This window comes from Lactuca serriola, chromosome 5, assembly GCF_051521515.1.
Source record: "Lactuca serriola cultivar US96UC23 chromosome 5, Lser_US96UC23_V15, whole genome shotgun sequence".
NCBI classification, from domain to species: Eukaryota; Viridiplantae; Streptophyta; class Magnoliopsida; order Asterales; family Asteraceae; genus Lactuca; species Lactuca serriola.
Genome location: NC_136412.1, coordinates 334,394,496 through 334,422,246, shown reverse-complemented (window position 1 = coordinate 334,422,246; position 27,751 = coordinate 334,394,496). Strand labels below are relative to the sequence as shown.

Sequence of the window (27,751 nt, the reverse complement as noted above, 5' to 3'; positions counted from 1 at the left end):
TGATGTCCCGCGATTGGATCATGGAAATCATATTTCTCTTCCTACACTTCCTCCAATTATTCTCCCTAACCCATAAGTTTTAAGGTCACTCAAGCCCCATTGACAAGCAAAGTCTGTGTGTGCTCACATCTTGGAGACGAAGTCACATATTGACAAGTCGGGAGAGTTGGGTGTCAAAGTCTTGAGGAAGTTGGTTGTTGACTAGGTTCTTCAATCACTTTCTGAGTCACATAGTGAGTTCTGTAAGGACTACTATGTGACGGACCATGACATGACCCTTAATAATCTTACCTATTCGCTTGACGCTGCTGAATCAACAATGATTTGGGGCACTATTAAAGCAAATTTGATTGGAAGGTCGACTTCCCAAACTTCCATGGACATTGACAATGGTAACATTGGAAATCCATAAAAGCTTTTTCTTCCTAATGGAAAGGGATCGGTCATAGTCAACTCGGTTGACCAAATGGTAAAGAGAAAGACTAATTTTGAGATAGTCCCATGTACCATTCCCAAAGAGTCCATATCTTTCTATTGCCAAAGGAAGGGACATTGGTTGTGAAGCTGCCCTATTTACCTGAAAGATCAGAAGGATGGCAAAGTCAAAAAGTTTGACTCAACTTCAGGTAAAATCCACTATCTGGCTCTATTAAGTTCCTAATTGGATTTTCTTTATACATGATGTAATGTAATTACATTTTGATGTTTTTGAGAATCAAAGGAAGCTTAAAAGAAGAGTAAGCTGATTCTGATCATGAGGATCAGAATTTTGAGCTGTTATTTAAGAATTATGATAGATTGCTTAGGAATAGATAACAACATGTTTTTCATTGCATTGTAAGGAAAAGTTTTTCCGCAAATTTGATAAATAAAGGACAAGTTTTTTTATTTTTATCTTGTTTTAAGTTTCCTTACAATGGCATTTGTGAAAAACGGTTGTTTATATGATTCCATTGATAGCAATATTGGAAAATGGATTTGATTCTTTCGTTTGTGGTAGTGTCATAATTTACCAAATATGGAAAGATTCTCATCACCCAAGTTTCAATTGGATAGAAACTTGGAATCATGCAACTTGTATTGTGTGGTGAATGAGAATTTTCATCTTTGGTAAATTAAGACTAATTCCTTGTTCACATGTATATGTGAGTCAAGTGAAGGACTAGGAGATCGGGTACACTTGTTTGTGCGTTGATCAGGTCCACCACAAAGAATGATAACATTATTCGTCATGATTTACTGAAGTTTAGTAAATATGATTATACGTACAAGTTTAAGTATAATTCTGAAACATTGGAAAAGTTTCAATGTAAGGCAGAACGAATAAGAAGAATTAAATTAGGCAAAAAGATAAAAGTTTCTCCAATCTAAAAAGATGGGAGAGTACTTGAGTATCTTGTTTTATGATTATCTTAGTTATTATGAAACCATGTCACAATTGATCGTCTAAGGATATCTTAGTGTTGGATTAGTGTCTAAGTCCATGACTATAATTGGTATATACTTAACCTGACCCGACATGGTCAGTTTGGGTTGCATGGCATCAGAACATTTGGGTAGACCTTTTGTAAGAAGAGGATATTTGTGAGATATTAATATATTATAAGTTCTAATGTATTATATAAAATCATATTATTTAATTAGTATTGATCAAAAGTTAACTTGGAATTAATTTAGTGATCAAAAGAGACTAACTAAATATATGGGGATTGATTGTGTAAATCATTCATTCTTATATATGTGGGCTTATGATCGATGATTCCTTATGTTCGGTTTAACCCATGTGGTGACCCATGGATACTCCATGGAGGTTAAAACCTATGGAGCATAAGGAATAGGTAAAGTCATGAGTTACATGGTGTAACCCTAATAGCCACACTATATAAAGACCCCATTGGTTGGTGAAATTGACACAAGTGTATACACAAGAGGTCAATCCGATTTCTAGAGTCCATGTATCTCTTCTCATGGTTATTCCAAATGTTGGTGATGTTGTGTGAACCATTTGAGGTTTCACACTTTGGGCACTAGGCTCTTGATCTCTATGGAATCAAGCTACAACAAAAGGTATATCTTCTAACTTGTTTATCTTACCCAAATATCAATGATTGTATTCTAGTTAGGGGAATACCTTGGAAAGTTCAAGTTTGAATGTATAATAGAGAAAACATAGATCCAACGTATTTAGGGTTGCATGTACACCATAGGAGTGTTATAATGCTCAAAACCCAACAATGGTATCAGAAACTAGGCTTTTTCATGTTGTACTTGCTGAAAATGCTCAAAAAATGAATTTTTTGTTGTCTGGACAGCAAACTCGTCGAGTCCATGAGTAAATTCATCCAACTCATCGAATTGGTTCATGCACTCGATGAGTTGGACCCCTGGGCAGCATATCTTCACGGTTTTTGGCTGGAATTGGACTAGGAACATTACCCTAAGCTGTTTTTGAACATGTAAACTTGTTTTTGATGTGGTAATGTTCATGCTAATCCAATTTAAAAGATAATTGTCAATACATTCATGCTTTGTATTAGTTTAATGGTTAGGCTAATTTCATGAAAATGATTGATTTGAATTATCTTGTTCTTATAAGTTAGCTTAGATTAATAGAAAAGTTAAGAGATAATGTGTTTTCAATCCAAATTAATCTAAAAGTTGTTCATAAAATGTGTTTTTGTAACTTGTCCTCAAGTTATATGAAAAGTCACATTTAAGTTTTTTAAAACTCATAAAGATTTCCATAAGTTATGAACAAGGAAGAGTCTCATTTTAAATGGTTTAAAGTCTTCCATAACTTGTCCTCAAGTTACGAAACTTGAAGAGTTTTTCCATTAAAACTAATTTAATCTCATAAGTTATGGATTTGAATAGTTTTTGAATTGTTCAAAACTTACCCTCAAGTTTTGGAATTTGTAAAGTTTCCCCACATGAACACTTTAATTCCAAATTAAACCCTTAGAGTTTTAAGAGTTAAAATTCAATCCTTATTCTATTATAATATTAATAGTTAATTGTTATATATATGTATAAGAGTAAGTCAGTCTTACCGTTAGTAGGCCTCATTCACGAAGTCGGTCTATAAGGGGGGTATAAGGTTACTGCCTATAAAATGGCAGTTTAATGGGTGTCCAGTCTCACCCACCGCTTCCTTGACTGGTGGATGGTCGTTAGCCGAACGGGTTTAACAGGACTATAATTCTCCCTTCATTAAAAGTATTAATGATAATTACTAAGTAACTAAACACTTATAAATTCCCAATCTTAGTTACTTAGAAAAATGTGAATTTGGTGCTAACCCATGAAATTACACTCTGTACCTTACCAAGTCGTTGGTGGAGTGTGTGTGGGTAACTGGCACACTAACATGGACTAGTAAGAGTGGAAAAGGGTGACTTAATGTTTATCATAGATCTGTGGAGCGCATGTGGGTAACTGGCACATCGATTAGGTGATAAATATTAAGGGTACCAAGTCAATTTGCATGGTTATTCACACCTTATTTTGTGATCCTCGGCATCCCGGTCATAAAATTTGAAAGGGCACAATCGAGATTTAAACATGCCATTGAAAAGTTCAATGAATCTCAAAAGATCTAGGAGTTTCAAATCCAATTAAAACCTAATATATTATTTCGTTTTTCATGGTGGAAATTGGTGAATCGTCATTCGCCTACCTTCAGATATTTTATAGTTTGGATTACGACATCCCTCTTCCAAGTTATAAAATATTGTGTTGGGTCCTAGCCTTAATATTTCATATTGGGTGTTATATTAAGGACTTAAAATCAACTAACTTGAATATCTCCCATAGTAGATGTCTAGTTCAGACAACTATGATCTTTCCAAATCATACTTCTTTTCTTTCACCTCCTCCAATTATTATTCCTAACCCACAAGTTCTTGAAAATTTTAAGGTCACTCAAGCCCTTTTGGCAAGGAAAGTCTATGTGTGCTCACATCTTGGAGATGAAGTCACATATTGACAAGCTGGGAGAGTTGGGTGTCAAGGTCTTGAGAAAGTTGGTTGTTGACTAGTTTCTTCAATCACTTTCTAAGTCACATAGTGAGTTCCTTTAGGACTACTATATGAGAGACCATGACAAGACCCTTAATGATCTTACCTATTTGTTTGGTGCTGCTAAATCAGAAATGATTTGGAATATCGGTAAAGCAAATTTGATTGGAAGATCTACTTCCCAAACTTCCATGGACATTGACAATGGAACATTGGAAATCCAGAAAAGCTTTATCTTCCCAATGGAAAGGGATCGACCATAGTCAACTTGGTTTACCAAATAGTAAAGAGAAAGGCTAAGTCTGAGATTGTCTCATGTACCATTCCCGAAGAGTCCATATGTTTCTATTGCCAAAGGAAGGGGAATTGGTTGTGAGGCTACCCAAATTTACCTGAAAGATCATAAGGTTAGTAAAGTCAAAAAGTTTGACTCTGCTTCAGGTAAATTCCACTATATAACTCTTTTAAGTTCCTCTCTGTAGATTCTTATTACATGATGTGACTAGGACACATGTTGATGTTTTTAGGAATCAAAGAAATGAGGGAGCTTAAAGGAAGAATATGCAGATTCTGATCGCGAAGATGGATTTCGATCACATGGTTTGGTGATCAAAATTTTGAGTTGTTGCTTAAGAGTTGTGATAGATTGCTTAGGAATAGATGACAACTAGTTTTTTTCATATACATTTGCATTCTAAGGATAAGTTTTTTCCGCAAGTTTTAAAATAAAAGAAAAAGTTTTAGTTTTATTTATTTTAAATATCCTTACATTGGCATTTGTGAAAAATTGTTGTTTATATGATTCCATTGATAGCAATGTTGGAAAATAGGTTTGATTCTTTCATTTGTGGCAGTGTCTAAATTTACCATAAAAGAAATGATTCTCATCACCCAAGTTTCAATTGGACCGAAACTTGGAATCATGCAAGTTGTATAGTATGATGAATGAGAATTTTTATCTTTGGAAAATTAAGACTAATTCCTTGTTCACATGTGTATGTGAGTCAAGTGAAGGACTAAGGGATCGAGTACACATTCTTGTGCGCTGGTCAAGTCCACCACAAAAGATTGATAAGACTATTCATCTTGATTTACTAAAGTTTAGTAAATATGGTTATACTTACAAGTTTAAGTATAATTCTGAAACATTGGAAAAGTTTCGATGTATGGCAGAACGAATGAGAAGAATCAAATTAGGCAGAAAGATAAAAGTTCCTCAAATCTGAAAATATGGGAGAGTACTTTAGTGTCATGTTTTGTGATCATCTTAAGGATTTAGAAATCATATCACAATTAGTCCTCTAAGGAAATCTTAGTGCATTCCTATGGCTAAGAAGAGGAATCGTGAACTGTTGAAATGGTTAAATCAAGAAGATGAGTCATACTTCGCTCCAAAACAAGTCTTAGAGTCATACTCCAACATTGTAATTTGAGTGACACATCTTAAATAAGGTTTATTAACACTTGTCAAATGTAAGAATAAAATGTGTTCTATTATTTTACATTTGAAATTGGTAAGTTGTGATGTTTTTAGATAAAACAAAGACCAACTAAGGCCAATTGTGTAAAGTGTTTGTCTTGATAAAGAATCTGCACTATCTCTTGAATATTTGGCAAGTGAGTCCTATATGTCAAGAGGATAGTGGGAGTCTTAAAGATCTTGAAACAACTTCAAGATCTAATCAAGAATAAATTTTTTTTGTGTATCACTAGCACACGACATGAGGTTGTGCGCTGATCAGGTCCACCACAAAGAACGATAACATTATTCGTCATGATTTACTGAAGTTTACTAAATATGGTTATACTTACAAGTTTAAGTATAATTCTGAAACATTTGAAAAGTTTCAATGTAAGGCAGAACGAATAAAAAGAATCAAATTAGGCAGACAGATAAAAGTTTCTCTAATCTGAAAAGATGGGAGAGTACTTGAGTATCTTGTTTTATGATTATCTTAGTGATTATGTAACCAAATTACATTTGATCCTCTAAGGACATCTTAGCGCATTTGTTTGACTAATAAGAGGAATCATGAATTGTTGAAATGGTTAAAATCAAAATGATGAATCATACTTTGTTCCAAAACAAGTCTTAGAGTTATACTCCAAGATTGTAACTTGAGTGACATAATCCTTAGAAGATTTATAACACATGTCAAATGTAGAGTAAAATATGTTCATACTCTTGTACATTTGAAATTGGTAAGTTGTGATGTTTTGGATAAAACAAAGACCAATTAAGACCAATTGTGTGAAGTGTTTATCTTGATAAGTATCCGCACTAACTCTTGAATATTTTTTTTGTCAAGGAATGGTTCTTGACAAGAAAATATTATATGAAGAGGTCAGTGGGAGTCTTAAAGATATTGAAAAAGTTTCAAGAACTAATCAATAATAAAAACTTGTTGTTTATCACTAGCACACGACTTGAGGTTTGTAACCTATCGTGTTGACATATTCTTATTTCTGCACCTATTCCAGTTAAAGTTGACTATGCATGTGAGTTCTATGAGTTCTCGGTTGTTTGCATAACTACTTGGAAGCAATGGTAGGCCCTTTTTCTTCCAGGTGGCAAGAAGTTAAGATTGAACAAGTTTAGTCCATATGAGTTTGGATTTGTCACTAACCTTCTCTTGTGGTGTAGCACCTGGTCCATGTTACATATTTAAATTCAAGTATTTTTCATGTTTTTCCCTGGGAATTGGCGAGTTGGAGGCCCAACTCGTCGAGTAGACTTGACTTTGGACCCGGAGGTTTAGTGACCTACTCGACGAGTCGGGGGACCGACTCGACGAGTAGGAGTTGTCTGGATGAAACCATAATGTTAGGGTTTGCACCCTATTTAAACGTCTTATTCTGCCTCAACCCAACCCCATCATCCCTCCCAACCCATAGAAACCCTAATTTGAAACCCTAAACCCTTATTGAGTGTTCTTGAGCCTTTTGCTGCCTCTTTGTGTGTGTTGAAGTTGGAGAAGAAAAAGGAAGCTTGGAATTTCAAGTAGAAGCAAGGAGATCCAGAAGTTTTACTCCATTCTCAACCCATTCAAGGTAAAAAGTTGGAGCCTTAACCATCTATCTCTTAGATTTTGATTTAGGGCTATTTCTATCCTTTTTATGAGTATAGAGAAGCTAAAATTGGATTTTGTGTGTATGCTTGAAGTTGCACTTCGTATCTAGAACTATTGGGGGTCTTTATGGCATAAATGTGCCAACTTTGTTTCCATAAACACCCTATGCATCTTGTAGACCTTGTTTATGGCTTATTGAGCCAAAGGCCCCATGCATGTACATAAAGTTTATAGCTTTACGTATAAAATGGACCTAAGGAGGCTAGATCTATGGTTTTGATGCGTTAAGAGCCATTATCATCGACTGTATAGTTTTGGACAAAGATGGATTCGGCGAGTCGTTCATGGGACTCGGCAAGTCGAGGTGCATTTTCCCACCAAATCCCTTCTATTTATGCACCAGATGTTAAGATCGAAGGTTCCCCAATTGTTTAGGTTCACTAGGGACCTGGAAATCATAGGACTCGGTAAGTGGATGAACAAACTCGGCGAGTTCAAGGCAATTTCCCAACCACATGAAGACGGACTCGACAAGTTCAAAGGGAACTCGGCGAGTCATAGACTGAACACCTTCTTATGGATGAAGATGAACTCGACGAGTTCAAGGACGAACTTGGCGTGTCGGTTGAAGATAGTTTGATGTGTTGTTGAAGGTGAACTCATCGAGTGGGGACGAGATTATGGCATTTTGTGGATATGGGGACTCGGTGAGTTGGTGGACCAACTCGGTGAGTCGAGTCAACCAGATGTTGACTTTGACCAAAAGTTGGCTTTGACCAAGGTTCTGACTTTGACTTTGTCTTGGATCTGAGTGACTCTTGTAAGGGTTATGAGTACGAATTATTCACTTAGAAAAGTCATGTAGGGATTGAGGAGTCGGGTGAGTCGATTTTCACACCGAGAATTATGCAGAAACTACACGACATCGAGGTGAGTCACCTTCCAGTAAAAGTGGGTCTAAGGCACTAAGGCCAGCTCACTAGTAAGGGTTATAGTTGAGATGTTTATCTTTGTGATATTCATCTGATATGTCACTATTAGTTATGTTTATATGATGCTATGTTTTATGTGGTAGTGGTAGGGGTGAAATAGTCCACGTAACCGGTTGAGATAAAATGGAGTGGTAGGTCGGACACCCCGGTATGTTTGACAGGGGTAGGTTAGGCACCCCGGTATGCCTGGCAGGGATAGGTTGAGCACCCCGATATGATCAGCAGGGTAGGTCGGGCACCCAGATATGCCCGACAATATGTGTTATGTATGATATGTGGTATGATGGGGGGACTCACTAAGCTTCGTGCTTATAGTTTTCAGTTTTGTTTCAGGTGCCTCTTCAGCGAAGAGGAAGGAGCCGACATGGTAGATGCACATCATACGCACATCATATTTCCGCATTTGTGATTCATGGGATTGTACTCCGATTTTATTACTACTGATGATATGATTTTGATATATGATTGCTATGGTTTTATGGATTGATATGTTATCAAATATGTTTTGGTAAATGATTTCCTAACTTACTTTCCTTAAAACAAAAATTTTTGGCTTGAAGTTTTGGGATGTTACATGTGGTTATGACAATTTTACATGGATAGGAACGCATACACTATAAAATCTAAGTTTCATAAGGTTTCTCTTCAATTCATGAAAATGATGGTGAGGAAACGCTTTCACTAAGTAGAATTTAAGTAGATAGCAATTGTGATATTTGCATTCTCAAAGTCATTAGTGGAGCGTGTGTGGTTAACCAGCACACTAACATGGACTTGTGAGAAATGGAAAAGGTCTAAACAATTGAGACTATGATTACGACATCCCTTTTCATAATTCTAAAAATTGTTTAAACACTTATATGAGTTGTCTAAGGCAAGGTGTATGATTTTGATAAAGTTTTATCAAAGCGTCTTGTATAAAAAATCTAAACTTTGGTAAGAAAGTCAATAAAGTATTGATCTCTAGAAGTCCGACTGATTTCTAGATACATGTCAAAGCTAGTGGGAGCATAAGTGTTATGCTAATAATTATCATGTTAGTGGGAGCATGTTTATTATGTTAAGTGTTAATTATAGAAAACAAAAGTCTCAATTCGTGACTTTGCAGGGTTAGAAAAGTTGTTTTGCTATAATTAAGGGAGAGGAAATTATACTTCATTTCAATTCTAAAAGCTTAAATTGAGATTTTAATCATCTTTAGTCAAGGATATATATATATATATATATATATATATATATATATATATATTGCGTTCTCAAAATTCAATTATGATTACGGCATCCCTCTTCATAGTCGAATTATGAAAATATGACAAATAAAAAAATATTGTAGCAAAAGAGTGGTCTAGGATCATGTCTTTATGTGAGACATCATGAATCGTGTCCCATATGCTTCGGATATAGGATCGATTACATGTGCTATAATATTTATCCTTTCTAAATTTTCCAAATGCCTAGGGCCTTAAGAGGGAAGAAAAACTAGAACTGGATATGACTAAAATGATTAAGCAATTGTCGAGGACAGTCTGAGGTTTACCAAAGATTGGTTGCTCATTGACAGTTGGAATTATAGTGTTAATTTTGGAAGGACCATATTGACATATTCTGAAAAGAGGCAACTCTTGTTCAGAAGTGATAGTCAAAATGGGAATATGGAAATGTTTCCATAGGTGGAAGTTGTTTTTCAAATCTGTGTAAGATTAGAAAACTTAATGATAGAAGGATGTTCAAAGGAATGTATTTTGAATGTCAAGCTTCGTTTCCATGGAATTGCTCTCCATTGGAATACTTTGTAATGTCTATTGCCGAGTCTCTATGACTTTTGTGCATAGTCTTTACAAAAGGATAATTGCATATAAGTTTAGAATCTAACAGATTACAGTAAATGGCAAGAATTTTGTATTCTTACATTTGCGGTAAGGATTTGGGATTGTGAAATGAGCATCATTGGAATCATGTTCAATTGGACTATTTCACAAAGTAAGGATCATAGACAAACATAGTGTGCATACTTGGAGTATGGAATAACTATTGTTTGGACAAACATAGTGTGCATGCTTGGAGCATGACATGACTATTGTTTTGATTCAAGTATAAAGTTGATTATTCGAAACATTATACAATGAATAATGAATAATCAATATGGTGTTTAAATAAAAGGTGTTTTATTTACTCTCAAAAGTGGTTGGGGCCATATAGAATTAATATTATTATTGTGTTTCAGTTTGCGTGTTTGACTTCCCGAATAACTAGGTTATTCAAACTCTCCACAGTCAATCATACTTTGGAAGTAGGTATGAATCAAGACTGTCATGAATGGGTCTGTAGTATGTCTAGATGGCCTAGACATAGCTGCAGTGTTCATGAGTGCTCCAAGAATGAGATTCGAGTATTGGATTAAATCCACGCTGATTTAAATCACTTCATGGATTTTATCACGAGTGATCATGAGACAATAATATCTTATATTCTTCAAAGTCGTTAGTGGAATACTTTTGCTTTCTCAAAGTCGTAGATTTTAAGTAGACATCAGCTGTGATTTTTGCTTTCTCAAAGTCGTTAGTGGAATACTTTGTAATGTATGTGAAACTTCGTTTCCATGGAATTGCTCTCCATTGGAATACTTTGTAATGTATGTTGCCGAGTCTCTGTGACTTTTGATAGTCTTTACAGGAGGATAACTGCATAAAAGTTTAGAATCTAACAGATTGCAGTAAATGGCAAGAAGTTTTGTATTCTTACATTTGCGGTAAAGATTTAGGATTGTGAAATGAGCATCATTGGAATCATGTTTAATTGGACTATTTCACAGAGTAAGGATTGTAGAAAAACATAGTTTGCATACTTGGAGTATGGCATAACTATTGCTTGGACAAACATAGTGTGCATGCTTTGAGCATGACATGACTATTGTTGTGATTCAAGTATAAAGTTGATTATCCGAAACATTATACAATGAATAAAGAGTAATCAATATGGTGTTTAAATAAAAGGTGTTTTATTTACTCTCAAAAGTGGTTGGGGCCATGTAGGATTAGTATTATTCTTGTGTTTCACTTTGCATGTTTTGAATTCTCGAATAACTAGGTTATTCAAACTCTCCATGGTCAATCATACTTTGGAAGTAGGTATGAATCAAGACTGTCATGAATGGGTCTGTAGTTTGTCTAGGTGGACTAGACGTAGCTGCAGTGTTCATGAGTGCTCTTGGAATGAGATTCGAGTATTAGATTAAACCCACGCTGATTTGAATCACATCATGGATTTTATAACGAGTGATCATGAGACGATAATATCTTATATTCTTCAAACGGAGACGTGTGAGTTGTAGTTGCGCGTCGGTTGCACATTGACATATGTAAACGCAACCAGTAACTTCGTTGTTATAAAACATATCGTTGTTAGTGATTTGATGAGTAAGTGCAAGCGAACATTTGGGTCGAAGTGTATCCATTCCATTTACCCTTGGGGGAAAAAAGCGATATATGTGGGCCCCTCAATGATTTAGTGATGATAAACGTAAGTGCTCGGCCGGGCCTGGACTGATTTAATTTGTTCAATTAGTCGGTCGTCCTAAATCGGAAATTAGGAAAAACAGATGGACAGAGAGAATGATTATAATCCATGTCTCAGTCCATATGATATCTAGAATGGAGGAATATATGATCCCTTATCTAATGGACAAGTCATTAACTAGGTAAGAGTTCGACAACGACTTTTAAGAGCAACGATTGCTAGTCGGGATCTTGGAGTCATACGCTATAATAGTTTTAGACTTATCCAGGTGGGAGACAGTTGTTTTAGATGTCTAAACCCATAACTATTATTGGTATGTATTCGACCCGAGAGTAGCATGGTCCATTTGGGTTGCATAACACCAGTACAATTTGTTAGGATGGACTCTTGAGAGAAGGTTATATATGATTTATTAATATATTATAGGTTCTAATATATTAATATGAAATCTTATGTTTTAATTAGTATTGATCAAGAATAAATCTTGAATTAATTTAGTGATCAAAAGAGACTAATTAAATCTATGGGGACTAATTATGGTAATTAGTTATATTTATATGTGTTTGGCTTATGATCCATGTTGGACCAAGTTTATGTATGGATACATAAAGAGTTGAGCCACATGAACCATGGATCATAACACCCATGGGTATGGGTTTGGGTTATACCCATGGCCCATGAAATCCAACATATAAATACATTCTTCATGACCTAAAAACGCCTACATGGTGTGCTTTTTTTCTTAGAGAAATATGGAGGTGTTTTGGTGCATGGAATTCTCTCTCAAGAGTCACCTTTGTCCTAGGTGAGTTGTAATTCCATTTAAGGTGAAACACTTGGGGTACCAAGTTCTTAAGGCCAAAGTCTTTCAAGCAACACCAAATACATCAAGACTTCAAGCCACATAAAAGGTATGTTACTCTAACTAGTATCTTGTATTGTTTATGTCAATTGCATGTTTGTTATAGATTTATGCCTTGGAAACACCTTTGCATGTTTAATTAGTGAAAACACAGAGCCAAGGTATTTAGGGTTATATGTGCATCATAGGATGTTGTAGCATACTAAAACCCAACAGTGGTATCAGAGCCAAGGCTTGTTTCCAATCATACTTGATGTAAATTGCTGATAAATTCTGAAAAAATCGAATTTATTGTTGTCTAGACAGGGGACTCAGCCAGTCCATTGAGGGACCCGACGAGTCCATGTATAAACTCATCCAACTCGTCGAGTTGGTTCTTGCACTCGGCGAGTTGGAGCCCCTGACATGATATATTCGAGTTTTTGACATGTTTTGGATTAGAATCATTACCACAAAATGTTTTTGTTCATAAAATTTGATTTTGTTGTTATGGTAATGTAGATTCTCTTCCAATTCTAAGATAATTGTCATAATTTCAAGATTTGTATTAGTTTATATGTTCATTCTATTTTCTTGAAGATTGATGATTTGAATTATCTTGTTCTTATGAGTTAATTTAGATTAATAGAAAAATTATTTGATAATTTGTTTTCGATCCAAATTGATCTAAAAGTTGTTCATAAACTGAGTTTTTGTAACTTGTACTCAAGTTATATGAAAATCCTCATTTATGATTTTTAAAACTCATAAGATTTCCATAAGTTATGAAAATGAAGAGTCTCTTTTTTTTAAATGTTTTAAAGTCTTCCATAACTTGTCCTAAAGTTATGGAACTTTAAGAGTTTTTCGTTAAAACTACTTTAAACTCATAAGTTATGGAAACCAAAAGTTTTTGAATTGTTCAAAACTTGCCCTCAAGTTTTGGAATTTGTAAAATTTCCCCCCATGAATACTTTAATTCCAAGTTAAACCCTTAGAATTTTAAAAGTTAAAATTCAACCCTTATACTATTATAAAACTCATAGTTAATATATATATATATATATATAAGAACAAAGTAAGTCTTACCGTTAGTAGGCCTCATTCAGGAAGCTGGTCTATAAGGAGGTATAAGGTTACTGCCTATAAAATGACAATTTAATGGGTGTCCACTATCACTCACCGTTTCCTTGACTGGTGGAGGGTCGTTAGCCGAACGGGTAGGACATGACTATAATTCTCAATCTTAGTTACTTAGGAAAATGTGAATTTGGTGCTAACCCATGAAATTACACTTTGTACCTTACCAAGTCGTTGGTGGAGCGTGTGTGGGTAACCGACACACTAACATGGACTAGCAAGAGTGGCAAAGGGCGACTTAATGTTTATCATAGATTGGTGGAGCGCGTGTGGGTAACCGGCACATTGATTAGGTGATAAAGATTAAGGATACCTAGTTAATTTGCATGGTTATTCACACATTGTTTGTGATCATCGGCATCCCAGTCACAAACTTGAGAGGGCACAATCGAGATTTAAACATGCCATTGAAAAGTTCAATGAATCTCAATAGATCTAGGATTTTCAAACCAATTAAAACCTAAATTCATTTTTCGTTTTTCGTGGTGGAAGTTGGTGAATTGTCATTCGCCTACCTTCAAATATTTTATAGCTTAGATTACGACATCCATCTTCCAAGTTATAAAATATTGTGTTGGGTCCTAGCCTTAATATTTCATATTGGGTGTTATACTAAGGACTTAAATCAATTAACTTGAATATCTCCCATTTGATATGTCTAATTCAGACAACTATGATCTTCCCAAATCTCTTGGAACAAGTTTTCTTAATGAGGATGATGTCCCGCAATTGGATCATGGAAATCATATTTCTCTTCCTACACTTCCTCCAGTTATTCTCCCTAACCCATAAGTTTTAAGGTCACTCAAGCCCTATTGGCAAGAAAAGTCCGTGTGTGCTCATATCTTGGAGACGAAGTCACATATTGACAAGCCGGGAGAGTTGGTGTTGGGCGTGTCAAACCCAACAAATAAAGGTGTACAAATGACTCCTTAAACACTACTACTTTGTACTAGAAATGTAATACAAGGTAAGTAGGGTCGATCCACAGAGACACGAGACAAATGTTTATACCTTTTTGCGGAAAGTACAATAATGGTCACATAAATGGGGGGTTGGTATGCAATGATTTAAACAAAAGAATAAAGCAATAAATAAATGATCAATTAGATGAAACAAATTCAGGATTTGTGAGAACTCCAACTCTATGCAAGATAAATTAGCAATGTGATTCTATGGATGACAAGATATTTGTTTAATTCTATCTAAGTTGGTACTCGAAAGTGTTAACAAGCTCTAACACTTCCCATTCACCACAATAATTAACCAAAACAAGCTCTTTGATTAATCCTAACCTTAATAACCTAATCTAAACAAGCTCTTAGAATTGGATTGAAAGGTTGCTTTAAGCTTTATGTGAATGTTCCCAACAACACTCAATACTCCTCACAAGCTCGGGAGCGTAAGAATGTGTGAAAAGATTTACACTAATTTCATTCAATAGAAATCAGATTAGTGCTTGTTACCTAGTCTAATTTACAAAACAATTACGGATTTTGCAATTAGATAACTTGAATGATCTAACCCTAATTCAAATGGCCAATAAGAATCACAATTAGAATCAAACATTCGATTGAGACAAAATCAAATTCACTAGATAGAAAATTGAAAGCAAACATCAAGTCATATGATTGAAATCACATCCAAATGTCAACACATAAAGTTGGAGAATTTAGGGTTCTAGCCACTCATGGCTAGAACAAGATCACAAATCTAGAAAATGAAATTAAAGTTCTTACAAAATGAAATCAAACGTTTCCAAGTGTTAATCAACTTCAAAATCCTCAAGAAATTCGCCTTCTCTACTCCAAAAGTCGACCCCCTAAAGTAAAAAGTCGGTTCCCCCCCTTTAAGAATGGTGAAAAACTGCTTTAAAACCCGCATTTACGTTTACACGGCCCGTGTAAATTAACACTGTCATTTACACGGCCCGCGTAAGCGCAAAAATATACTGCGCAGAAATCTATGTTTACACGGCCCGCGTAAACGCAAGGCTTCCATTTACACGGCCGTGTAAACGCCTATAAAGCCAAAATCTTCATTTCTTTGATATATTGCTCCTCGGTGCTCCGCAAGTCCCCAAAATTTTGTCCGTAACTCTTATTTACCTCCTCCAACAATATCCTACCTCCAAAATTCCTTGAAATATCACAAAACTATTTGAATGAAGTTGCCTCATGAAAAATCCCGAAAAAACATGCAAAATGTATGAGTTTAAGCCTAAATGCAATGTACTTTTATGAAATAAAGCTACAAAATGGGTACATGAAATGCACCTAACAGTTGGGTGTCAAAGTCTTGACGAAGTTGGTTGTTGACTAGGTTCTTCAATCACTTTCTGAGTCACATAGTAAGTTCTTTAAGGACTACTATGTGACGGACCATGACATGACCCTTAATGATCTTACCTATTTGCTTGATGTTGCTGAATCAACAATGATTTAGGGCACTGGTAAAGCAAATTTGATTGGAAGATCGACTTCCCAAACTTCCATGGACATTGACAATGGTAACATTGGAAATCCAGAAAAGCTTTCTCTTCCTAATGGAAAGGGATCGTCCATAGTTAACTCGATTGACCAAATGGTAAAGAGAAAGGCTAATTTTGAGATAGTCCCGTGTACCATTCCCAAACATTCCATATCTTTCTATTGCTTAATGAAGGGGCATTAGTTGCGAAGCTGCCTTATTTACCTGAAAGATCATAAGGATGGTAAAGTCAAAAAGTTTGACTCTACTTCAGGTAAAGTCCACTATCTAACTCTATTAAGTTCCTATTTGGATATTCTTAATACATGATGTAATGTAATTACATTTTGATGTTTTGGAGAATCAAAGGAACCATAAAAGAAGAGTAAGCTGATTCTGATCGTGAAGATCAGAATTTTGAGCTGCTGCTTAAGAATTATGATAGATTGCTTAGAAATATATAACAACATGTTTTTCATTGCATTGTAAGGAAAAGTTTTTCCGCAAATTTGATAAATAAAGGAAAAGTTTTTTTTTATCTTACTTTAAGTTTCCTTACAATGGAATTTGTGAAAAATTGTTGTTTATATGATTCCATTGATAGCAATGTTGGAAAATGGATTTGATTCTTTCGTTTTTGGTAGTGTCATAAGTTACGAAATATGGAAAGATTCTCATCACCCAAGTTTCAGTTGGATAGATTCCATTAATAGCAATAAAAACATGTTGTTTATCACTAGCACACGACTTGAGGTTTGTAACCTATCGTGTTGACATATTCTTATTTTCTTGCCCATTCCAGTTAAAGTTGACTATACATGTGAGTTCTATGAGTTCTCGGTTGTTTGCAAAACTACTTGGGAGCAATGGTAGGCCCTTGTGCTGCCAGGTGGCAAGAAATTAAGATTGAACAAGTTCAGTCCATATGAGTTTGGATTTGTCACTAACCTTCTCTTGTGGTGTAGCACCCGGTCCATGGTACGTATTTAAATTCAAGTATTTTTCATGTTTTTCCCTGGGACTCGGCGAGTTGGAGGCCCAACTCGTCGAGTAGACTCGACTTTGGACCCGGAGGTTTGGTGACCTACTCGACGAGTAGGGGGACATAGCTGTAGTGTTCATGAGTGCTTTTGGAATAAGATTCGAGTATTGGATTAAACCCATTCTCTTTTGAATCACTTCATGGATTTTATCACGAGTGATCATGAGACGATAATATCTTATATTCGTCAAACGGAGACATGTGAGTTGTAGTTGCGCGTCGGTTGCACATTGACATATGTAAACGCAACCAGTAACTTGGTTGTTATAAAACATATTATTGTGTGTGATTTGATGAGTAAGTGCAAGCAAACATTTGGGTCGAAGTTTATCCATTCCTTTTACCCTTGGAGGTATAAAAGAGATATTTGTGGGCCCCTCGATGATTTAGTGATGACAAATGTAAGTGCTCGGTCGAGCCTGGACTGATTTGATTTGTTCAATTAGTCGGTCGTCGTAAATCGGAAAATTGGTAAATAACATATGAATAGAGATAATGATTATAATCAATGTCTTAGTCCATATGATATCTATACTGGAGGAATATATGATCCCTTATCTAATGGAAAAGTCATTGACTAGGTAAGAGTTCGACAACGGCTTTTAAGAGCCACGATTGCTAGTCGGGATCTAGGAGTCATATGTTATAATAGTTATAGACTTATCCAAGTAGGAGACTATTGTATTAGATGTCTAAGTCCATAACTATTATTGGTATGTATTCGACCCGAGAGTAGCATGGTCCATTTGGGTTGCATAACACCAGTACAATTTGTTAGGATGGGCTCTTGAGAGAAGGTTATATATGATTTATTAATATATTATAAGTTCTAATATATTAATATGAAATCATATGTTTTAATTAGTATTGATCAAGAATTAATTTGAAATTAATTTAGTGATCAAAAGAGACTAATTAAATCTATGGGGACTAATTATGGTAATTAGTTATATTTATATGTGTTGGGCTTATGATCCATGTTGGACCAAGTTTATGTATGGATACATAAAGAGTTGGACCACATGAACTACAGATCATAACACCCATGGGTATGGATTTAAGTTATACCCATGACCCTTGAAATATAACATATAAATACATTCTTCATGACCTAAAAACGCCTACATTGTGTGCTTCTTTTCTTAGAGAAATATGGAGGTGTTTTGGTGCATGGAATTCTCTCTCAAGAGTCACCTTTGTCCGAGGTGAGTTGTGATTCCATTTGAGGTGCAACACTTGGGGCACTAAGTTCTTAAGGCCAAAGTCTTTCAAGCAACACCAAATACATCAAGAATTCAAGCCACATAAAAGGTATGTTACTTTAACTAGTATCTTGTATTTTTTATGTCAATTGCATGATAGTTATAGGTTTATGCCTTATAAACACCTTTGCATGTATAATTAGTGAAAACATAGATCCAAGGTATTTAGGGTTGTATGTGCATCATAGGATGTTGTAGTATACTAAAACGTAACAGGTCTTACATTTGGGTGCCATGGGCTTTACCATGGTCTTTTAATAGGAAAGCCATGGGCTCTCCACATGGTCTTACATCCAGGTGCCATGGGATCTCCCATGGTCTTCCATGCAAATATCACAAAGAAAATTAGCTTGCCACATGATCACTAGCATACCACATATACATGCATACCAAACATACCAGTAGTGAATCTACAACAAACACTACAACATAGTAGGAAAGCCATGGGCTCTCCTCATGGTCTTACATCCGAGTGTCATGGGCTCTCCCATGGTCTTCTATACAAGCATAACACATATATAACTAACATACTTCCTATCACATAACCAACTAACATGCCACATAATACAACTTCAACTAATGTACTACATATCATAAAACAGGCCAGCCTTGGTGACTTAGACCCATTAGTATGGTGAGGAGACTCACTTAACACTGCTGAAGTCCCGCAGATACAACTCCAACTGCTAGTTGACAAATTCTCGAACTGCCAACATCAAACAATACCCAATTAATAATTAGGTTCCAAGCCCAAGGTCCAACTCACACCCCAAAGGTCCAATATTCAAGTAATGGGCCGAAGCCCAACATATGGCCCAATTTTCTAAATTGGACCCAAACCCTTACATAGTCTTATTCGAAGGCCCAACCATTTAGTACAGTCCAAAAATTTGGCATTTCTAGTGGCCCAATATATCATAATCATCAAGGTCCAAACTATAGCCCATCAATGGAAAATTGGGCCCAAACCCATATATGGGCCTTACCCTAAAGCCCATCCAATTATTCTAGTGCATATGGTTGTTCTTGAATGGCCCATTATTGGCCCAATCACCAAAGCCCAATAGAAAGGCCCAACTTAAGGCCCAAGTGAAATTAGGGTTATCACATGAAATAACGATTAGTGGTCTTACTTAACTTATTAAGGACTTAATCCATTAAGTCCAATATTGACTTAGGTTAACTGCAGATGGTTATTAATTAATATTTTAGGTTTATTAAATAATTCTCGTACGTGTCCCGATCATCCCCAAAATGAGGGTTTCACATAAAATGAAAATTAAGGTAAAGTGTTTCTCACTTAACCCATTAAGGACTTAATCCATTAAGTCCATCCCTCTACTAGATAAGTCATATGGTGTGATTAGGCTTAATACATAATCCATTCCAATGCTCAAATGTGGGTCCCGATAAGTCCACAACCCATAAATCCAATATTAGGGTTTTCTAAACCCTAATTAGGGTTTCCAGCCCCATCTTAGCCCAATAGGCCCAATAGCTAGGTCTTTTGATCAATTAAGGTTCATTAGGACCATTAGGGTTTCACTAGGCCCATTAGCAACATGTTTGGGCTTTTAGGTCAATTAGGGATTTATTGGGACCATTAGGGTTTCATTGGGCCCACTTTGATTTCATTGGGCCCACTAGGGTGTATTAGGTCCATTAGGGTTTTAGTCCCTTTGTCTGAACGAGTCATAATACAATTATACAAACAATGTACGCCGCCACCTGACACGGCGGCCGGTGGCGGCAACCACCATCTCACGATGGTGGTTTTGAGTATTCCTTGATTATTTCGTTACAGATTACATCATACAAAGCAAAATCCAAAATAAACACACACACTAACTAACATAAACACACACACATGGTGGCAGCCATCACCTTACGGTGGTGGGTGTGGCCTTCCCCGGTTTTCCGACCAAACAAACCACACTCTACAACAGAAATACACACACCCACACATTTTCTTGCTTGCAATGGATCCAGCCACCCACCTGGTGATAAGTTTTCCTCCCGTTTTCCTGGCCAAAAGATTTCCATATCACATTAAACTTAGGAAGTAAATTCATAATCACCTAACCACCCTCCCTACGGTGGCTGTGGCAGCAAAAAGGTGGTAAAATACGGTCAGTGGGTGGCAGCCACCACCTCACGGTGGTGGTGGCAGACCTTCCTTGGTTTCCAGTCGAGCAAACCCACACACACCCTCGCACACACGATCTAAACACGTGAACACCTCCAAATTAGCCACCTTGGGTGGCAGACGACGACCGGAAGCGACCTAGGCCACCGACGTTCACGATGTCAGGTTCATAGAAAAACGGAGAAAAAGGATAGAAGGGTGGTGATTGTCCTTACCGAGAGCCTTGCTAGGTTGCAGATGGTGGGGGTGGCGGTCGGACTCGATGAAGCAAGCGGCGGCTGGGGAGGTTCCTCTTTGTGGCGGCTGAAGAAATGTACCCTACTGTTAGGGTTTGCATTAAGAAACGAGGGAGGGAAGGGTACTGGGTTTAAACCCGCCTCCATACAAACTTCTTCTCATTTTTACAATAATTGTCCCTGGCTCCTCAAACCCTTTCAATTTAACTCCAAATTTTACCAAACACCCATCGCCTACTTAATTTCTTTGCAAAACTACCCCGACAATTTATACGTTAACCCCCAATATTCGTAATTATGACATTTGACTCCCCAAAACCAACACTCCACTAAATAACATAAATTTAGGGCGACTATTCGTTCATCAATTTTTATCTATTGATTTATTAAATAAACAGAATGTTACAAAACACCTTTGATGCATCTTATATCCAGATTTGAGATTGTTCTCTTGCTTCAAATTCATTAGCAGCGATGATAGGCAACAACAATGGTGGTGCGACTTAATTATGACATTTGACTCCCCAAAACCAATACTCCACTAAATAACATAGATTTAGGGCGACTATTCGTTCATCATTTTTTATCTATTTATTTATTAAATAAACAGAATGTTACAAAACACCTTCGATGCATCTTATATCCAGATATGAGATTGTTCTCTTGCTTCAAATTCATGAGCATCGATGATAGGCAGTAACAACGATGGTGCGACGTCGGTTGTGGTAGAGGTGGAGTTACATCGACGATGGTAGCATCAAATCTGGATGTTAGATCTGTTTGCGGTGATTTCCTTCAGATCTATTGTTTCGGCGAAGCAAATCGGAGAAGCTCTCTTGTATTCCATTAGATATGGATGTCGAAGACCTGGAGACGAACTAGATCTGGACTTCAAAGCAGAGTGTGACTTTTTTTGGTGTTCCGACGAAGCACAGTAGCTGATGTTAGGCGGTGGTTGGTTGTGATAAGGTCGACTATGAGATCTAACCAAATCGCACCAGATCTGATATGTTTTGTGTTTTAGATAGAGAAAGTGAAATTGAAACAACTTATTGACTTCAGATCCGAAACCAAGTGGCGATCGACAGTGATGGAGGAAGGTGGTGGTTATCACCGCTTGCCGGAGCTCATAATCCGGAGGAGAAAATTGAAGATTTAAAGTCGAGAATAGTATACCTGAAGATGAAAATTGTAGATCTGAAAAGAGAAATCATAGATCTGAAGTTGAAATTGTAGATCTGAAGAGACAAAACGTAGATATGAAGCTGAAATTGTAGATCTGGAGCCCACCGGAACTTGTGGATCTGATGGCAGTGGTTCGTCGGCGGAAAGAAAATGCGGGTTTCGTCGGTGGTATGAGGCGGTCGCAGTCAAGGATGGTGGCTGGTGGCTAACTGGTGGTAATGTTTGTGTGTTCTTCAAGTTTTAGATGAGAGAAAATAACAAAATGAGAGAGTATGTAGTGTGTGTAGATTTGGTTATAAAATGAGGTTTTTACGGTTCTTAACTTTTAGTGGTTCTTATTTAATTTGTTTGCATATATATATATATATATATATATATATATATATATATATATATATATATATATATATATATATATATATATATAGGTTCACGTTCATTTGAGACCATTATAATTTTGTGAGACCGTGATACCAAATCTAAAAATAATTTTAAAATGCAAAATAAATGGAAAAATCCAAAAATTCTTTTTTTTTAAATATTATTTTCGGAACTTGAATTAACTAAAAAAAATAAAAAAATCCCATTTTTTTTAAAAAATACGTGAAATATTCTAAATAGAATATTACACTGACATATTCTAAAAAATAATTTTAAAATGCAAAATAAATAGAAAAATCTAAAAATTCTTTTTTTAAATATTATTTTCGAAACTTGAATTAACTAAAAAAAATAAAAATAAATAAAAAAAATCCCATTTTTTTTGAAAAATACGTGAAATATTCTAAATAGAATATTACACTGTACATATTCTAAAAATAATTTTAAAATGCAAAATAAATGGAAAAATCAAAAAATTCTTTTTTTAAATATTCTTTTTGGAACTTGAATTAACTAAAAAAAATAAAAAAAAAATAAAAAAATGCGTCTCACGGTCTCATAAAATTAAACCGTCTCACATGAACCTAACCATATATATATATATATATATATATATATATATATATATATATATATATATATATATATATATTACCAAATCGATAAAAATTAAGGTTAAGAACTTTTCATTCATATATTTGAATTTTCAAGAAAAAATATTATATTTTATAAAAGCTTGTATTTTTTAAAATTAAAATTTGAACACTTAAAAATTTTATATCTATCTTTTACAAAAATATTTATATAACGAATAGAAAGTTTTATTTGGTAGAGAATTAATTTTAAATAAACCTATTTTTTGTTTTTTAATATTTTTTTTACGAAGAACAATCATAGCCAAAAAAAACAAATTGGAGTGAAAAAAGGATAAACCATCATCAATATTTTTTTTTTTTTTGAGTCGACGACTCTTTCTGGAGTACATAGTCATTTTTAAAAATCTTCTTTTTCTTACTTATTTTTTGACACTAAAGATTATAAAATAGTTATTTTTAAACATTTCTATAATTGAAAATAATTTAATCTTTTAACCATAAGCATTTAGAATTATAAAAAGTATGACTTTCTATTCAACCTTTTTGTAATAATCACTAATCAGTTTTCCAAATCGATTTTGTTTTTAAGAGGCCCACTTTAAATCAGAAAGGGTTGTGAAATGGGAAGAATTATTCTAGAAAGTTAAAACTTAAAAGGGCTGGCTGCAATGTTCATCAATCAAATCCCCCATCAAGAGGGTGGGGCATGTGAAAATTACAAGTGATGATTTAATTACACAAAACACCACCAAACCCACACACACTCAGGCACCTCATTAATTAATCCCCATCTTCTTCGAATCCCTACACATTTCACAATTTCTGTTTGATAACGGAGTTATTACAGAGCCCAAAATCAAAGAGATCTGCAAATGCACGCCTGAAAATCTCACCTTAATCGCATAATTTGCAGAAACCTTGGAGATTCACGAACCGAAGATGGCCAATAAGGCCTCCAATTTATCAGATCTGATCCAGCGAGTCACTGGCTCCTGTTTGCTTCACCCGCTTGGTTCCGCTCGACACTACGCCGACGACATCACGGACGACGACGATTCAGATTACGAAGAGCGTAGCAGGATGGAGAAATACTACAACGAAGACGAAGATGAAGATAAAAAACTGTCTCCGGCGCTGGCGGTGGTGGAAGAAAGAGGAGATGGCTATAAAACAGAGAGACAGATGGAAATGGTTACGTTGATGAATGAAGTGTTCGAAACGGTGTCGTCTATGAAGAAGGCGTATGTTAGTCTTCAGGAGTCCCATTGCCCCTGGGATCCACAAAAAATGAGGTCGTCTGACATGGCAGTTGTAGCCGAGATGAAGAGGCTAGGGGTTTTGAGAGAGAGATTTCGGAGGAGTGTCGGCAGCGGTGTGGCGGATGCGGTCAGGAGGAAGGTTGCCGGAGTTATGCTGAGGGAGGTGGTAGCACCGTATGAAGCGGCGATGGAGAAGTTGAAGACGGATGTGAAGAACAAGGAAGCGGAGATAGAAAACTTAAGGGAGAAGTTAAAAACGGCCACCGTGCTCAGTAGCGGCGGAAGCGGTGGTCGGAAGAGTAGGTCTCACTCTCATCATCAGTCAAAGAAAAAAGTCAACTACAGTAGTCAACTCCAAGGTACATCTTACCCTTAGTTGTAAAGTATAACTATTTTATTGGATTAACTAGCTACCATACGGGTTTATTGAAAAAAAAATATTATGATCTAAATGTATAGAATGTGTTCACAAAATGGTAAATCTGTCATTGCCTAAACATTGATTTCCATGATTCTTTTGATACAAAATGAGAATGATGGAGTTTTGAGTTTTGAGGTCTAATCAATGAGTTTTCAGATCCAAAATTGTTTAAAAGCTTATTTTCATTTCCCCCATGTTGCTTCTTTATACTTTGAATCACTTAGATTAATTGCAAGAAATTTCAGCCCTTTTTAAAACTTTAAACTGTTAGCAATGTATTTTAAGCTCCTTTTTCCAACTTTATACTTTCTCTCTGGAACTTAAAAATGGTCTTGGTGATTTAAGTCACTCACAAAGTGGCAATAATGACATGACCCTCATTTGTAAACAAAAAATACCTCCTGATATGATTCAAAGTACTATTTACAGTTACATGTTTTCAGTTATTTTAAAATCCAAGAATTTCATAATTTTTGCTTGGAGTATTATATCAAGTAAATTTACAATGTACTTTCACCCATTATTTTTTTTTTGATTTTCTAAAGTTCTAGAAAGTATGGTTATTTTAAAATCCAAGAATTTCATAATTTCAAGCAAAATACTTTATAGAACCATACATTCTAGAAATTTAGAAAATCAATTTTTTTAATGGAATTACCATTTCCATTAAATCTGCATTTATTACAATGTTATTTTTGTTCCAAACACATGGAATTTGTATTTTTTAACCATGGATCATTTCTGCTTTTACCTATAGTAAAACTGGAACAATAGCTAATGAAGAAGTAAAAAAAAGAAGGAAAAGACGAAAATAACCTTTTCTTTTCTTTTTAACCCACTATTTGCACATATCACATTTAATAGTTTTTTTAATCAAATCGGGTGTAAAACTTCATATTTTGCTAATAATATGATTATTAAGTAGTTTTGAACCAAGGGCTACATGTTGATTTTTTATTAAAAGTAGTTTTCTAAGCAGGGGCAAAACAGTCACATTTGTTGCAATTTTTGTTTTTTTACAACACATACACAGCAAAACATTGTACTTTCTTTTGGAAAATATGTTAAAAATCATATTTTTATAAAGTACAATGCTATTTTCTGCATATTTTCTAAAGTTTTATTGTTAAATTTCATTTTTCTATAAAAGGACCAAAATGTCCTTTCTCCATAATAAAATGACCCTGTATATTATTCCAGAAAACATGTTCTTAACAAAATATGTCATTGGAATGAAATTCAATTACATTCCCTTGTATTAGTTGATTTTAAGTTAATCATATATATCATTGTAATTAAAAGCACCAGAAATTGACAAGTGGAAACAGAAATAATTCTAAAATTTCAGAAAAATGACATACGTTAAGAAGTTAACATTTGTCATAGACAGAAGATATCATCATAATGCATTATAACTTGTACGTTACAACTCTTAAGCGGGGCTAAAATGTAAAATCTCACCACAATGCATTTAATAATTAATCTGTACCCAACAACTATCTGCTTTTTCACCATTGTTCATGATCGCTTAGCCCATGCATTGTTACTTGTACCTTACAGCATTAACTGGAATAAATTTTCACCCTCATGCTTTCTTGCTTGTACCTTGAAACGATTTTACTAAACCATCATGCATTGTTACTTGTACCTTATTATTCGAGACATAACACCACCGGCCACCATTTGCTTGTGTAGTTTTGCCGTCGCCAATGCCGGATGTTGCAGCCACTTTTGAATCATGCATAAGTTCAGTGAAAGAAGGATCGAAATCGTTCACATCGTTGCTCCTATCGCTCATGAAATCGGCACATTGGGATATTGCAGCCACCGTTAGATCCATCGAAGCCTCCGCCACAAGCACCCCCGCCACCGGTGCTCCGGCCACCCCCAGAGATTCCATTGTCGGACCGAATCATGCTAAGTACGCTCTCGAATCGTATGTTAACCGGAAGATTTTCCAAGGATTTGATCACGAGACGTTCTACATGGACGGAAGCCTATCGTCGCTCCTAAACCCTAACCAATTTCGAACGGAATGCTTCACACAATACCGCGACATGAAAGCAATGGATCCGATTGAGCTCCTTGGAATCCTCCCGACATGCCAGTTCGGGAACTTCTGCTCAAAAAAATACCTCTCAATCGTTCACCCAAAGATGGAGGAATCGTTGTTCGGAGATTTGGAACAACGGAGTCAGATCTTGGCCGGAAACCACCCAAGGACTCGATTCTACGGCGAGTTCTTAGGGCTGGCTAAGGCGGTTTGGCTTCTTCATTTGCTGGCGTTCTCTTTGGATCCACCACCGACTCATTTTGAAGGAAGTAGAGGGGCGGAGTTTCATCCGCAGTATATGGAAAGCGTGGTGAGGTTTCCGGGTGGGAGGGTGGCGGCGGGGCATGTAGTCGGTTTTCCGGTGAGCCCAGGGTTTAAGGTCGGAAATGGATCTATTGTAAAAGCGAGGGTGTATGTTGTTCCTAAGAGTGAAGTATAGGGGAGTAGAATGTAACATTGTATAATTTAGTTTGGTAATTTGAGGGCAAGAGGTAAGGGAAGGTACGGACGTTAGTTTTGTATGCATTCTTGTAAGGGAGAATGAAAGCAACAAGAGCAATGTATGTCTTTTATTGCAAATGTACAAATGATTTTAACTCGTTAGTACTTCAGTGACACCGAATTACCTATATAAATTGTAAACTTTTTTTTTTAATAGATTATATCAAGCTTTTATGTATGTGATTGATATATACCAATTAAACAACTAGCATAGTCATAAAGGTTTATATAACATACGTAGTTTGATAAAAGTGAGAAAACAAGTGAAGTATGTTCAAATTTAATTTGTTTATTAAACATATATAAAGTCTCAACTCAACTTAACATGATTAATTAAACGGTTTTGTGTTTTTAACCTGACCTATTAAATAATTTCTGTTTAGGTCACAAGGTATGCTTAAACTCATTCGGGAGCATGTCATACATTGTAAGTACCAACATAATATGGATAAGAATGTTCTTTTTTTGACGTATTTATATACATTTGGTTTTCCTCCACAAAAGAAACACGTGAACTTCTTTGGATGGACAACACTTATACGGACTGAAGTTTTTGGTTTTTTAGCGGATAGGAAGGAAATACATGTGTAGATCTAATAGGGGTTACTTTCTTTTTAGGCTTT

At 35.6% G+C, this 27,751-nt stretch overlaps 1 protein-coding gene across 1 annotated transcript; it reads left to right on the top strand.

The window, feature by feature from the left end:
- The first annotated feature begins 23,694 nt into the window (after positions 1–23,694).
- LOC145055278 (protein GRAVITROPIC IN THE LIGHT 1-like) lies at positions 23,695–27,282 on the top strand. Its single transcript, XM_079003575.1, has 2 exons — positions 23,695–24,512; positions 26,270–27,282. Exons 1-2 carry the CDS (start codon positions 23,834–23,836, stop codon positions 27,064–27,066), a joined length of 1,476 nt encoding a protein of 491 aa, XP_078859701.1. The 5' UTR covers positions 23,695–23,833; the 3' UTR covers positions 27,067–27,282.
- The last annotated feature ends 469 nt before the right edge of the window (positions 27,283–27,751 follow it).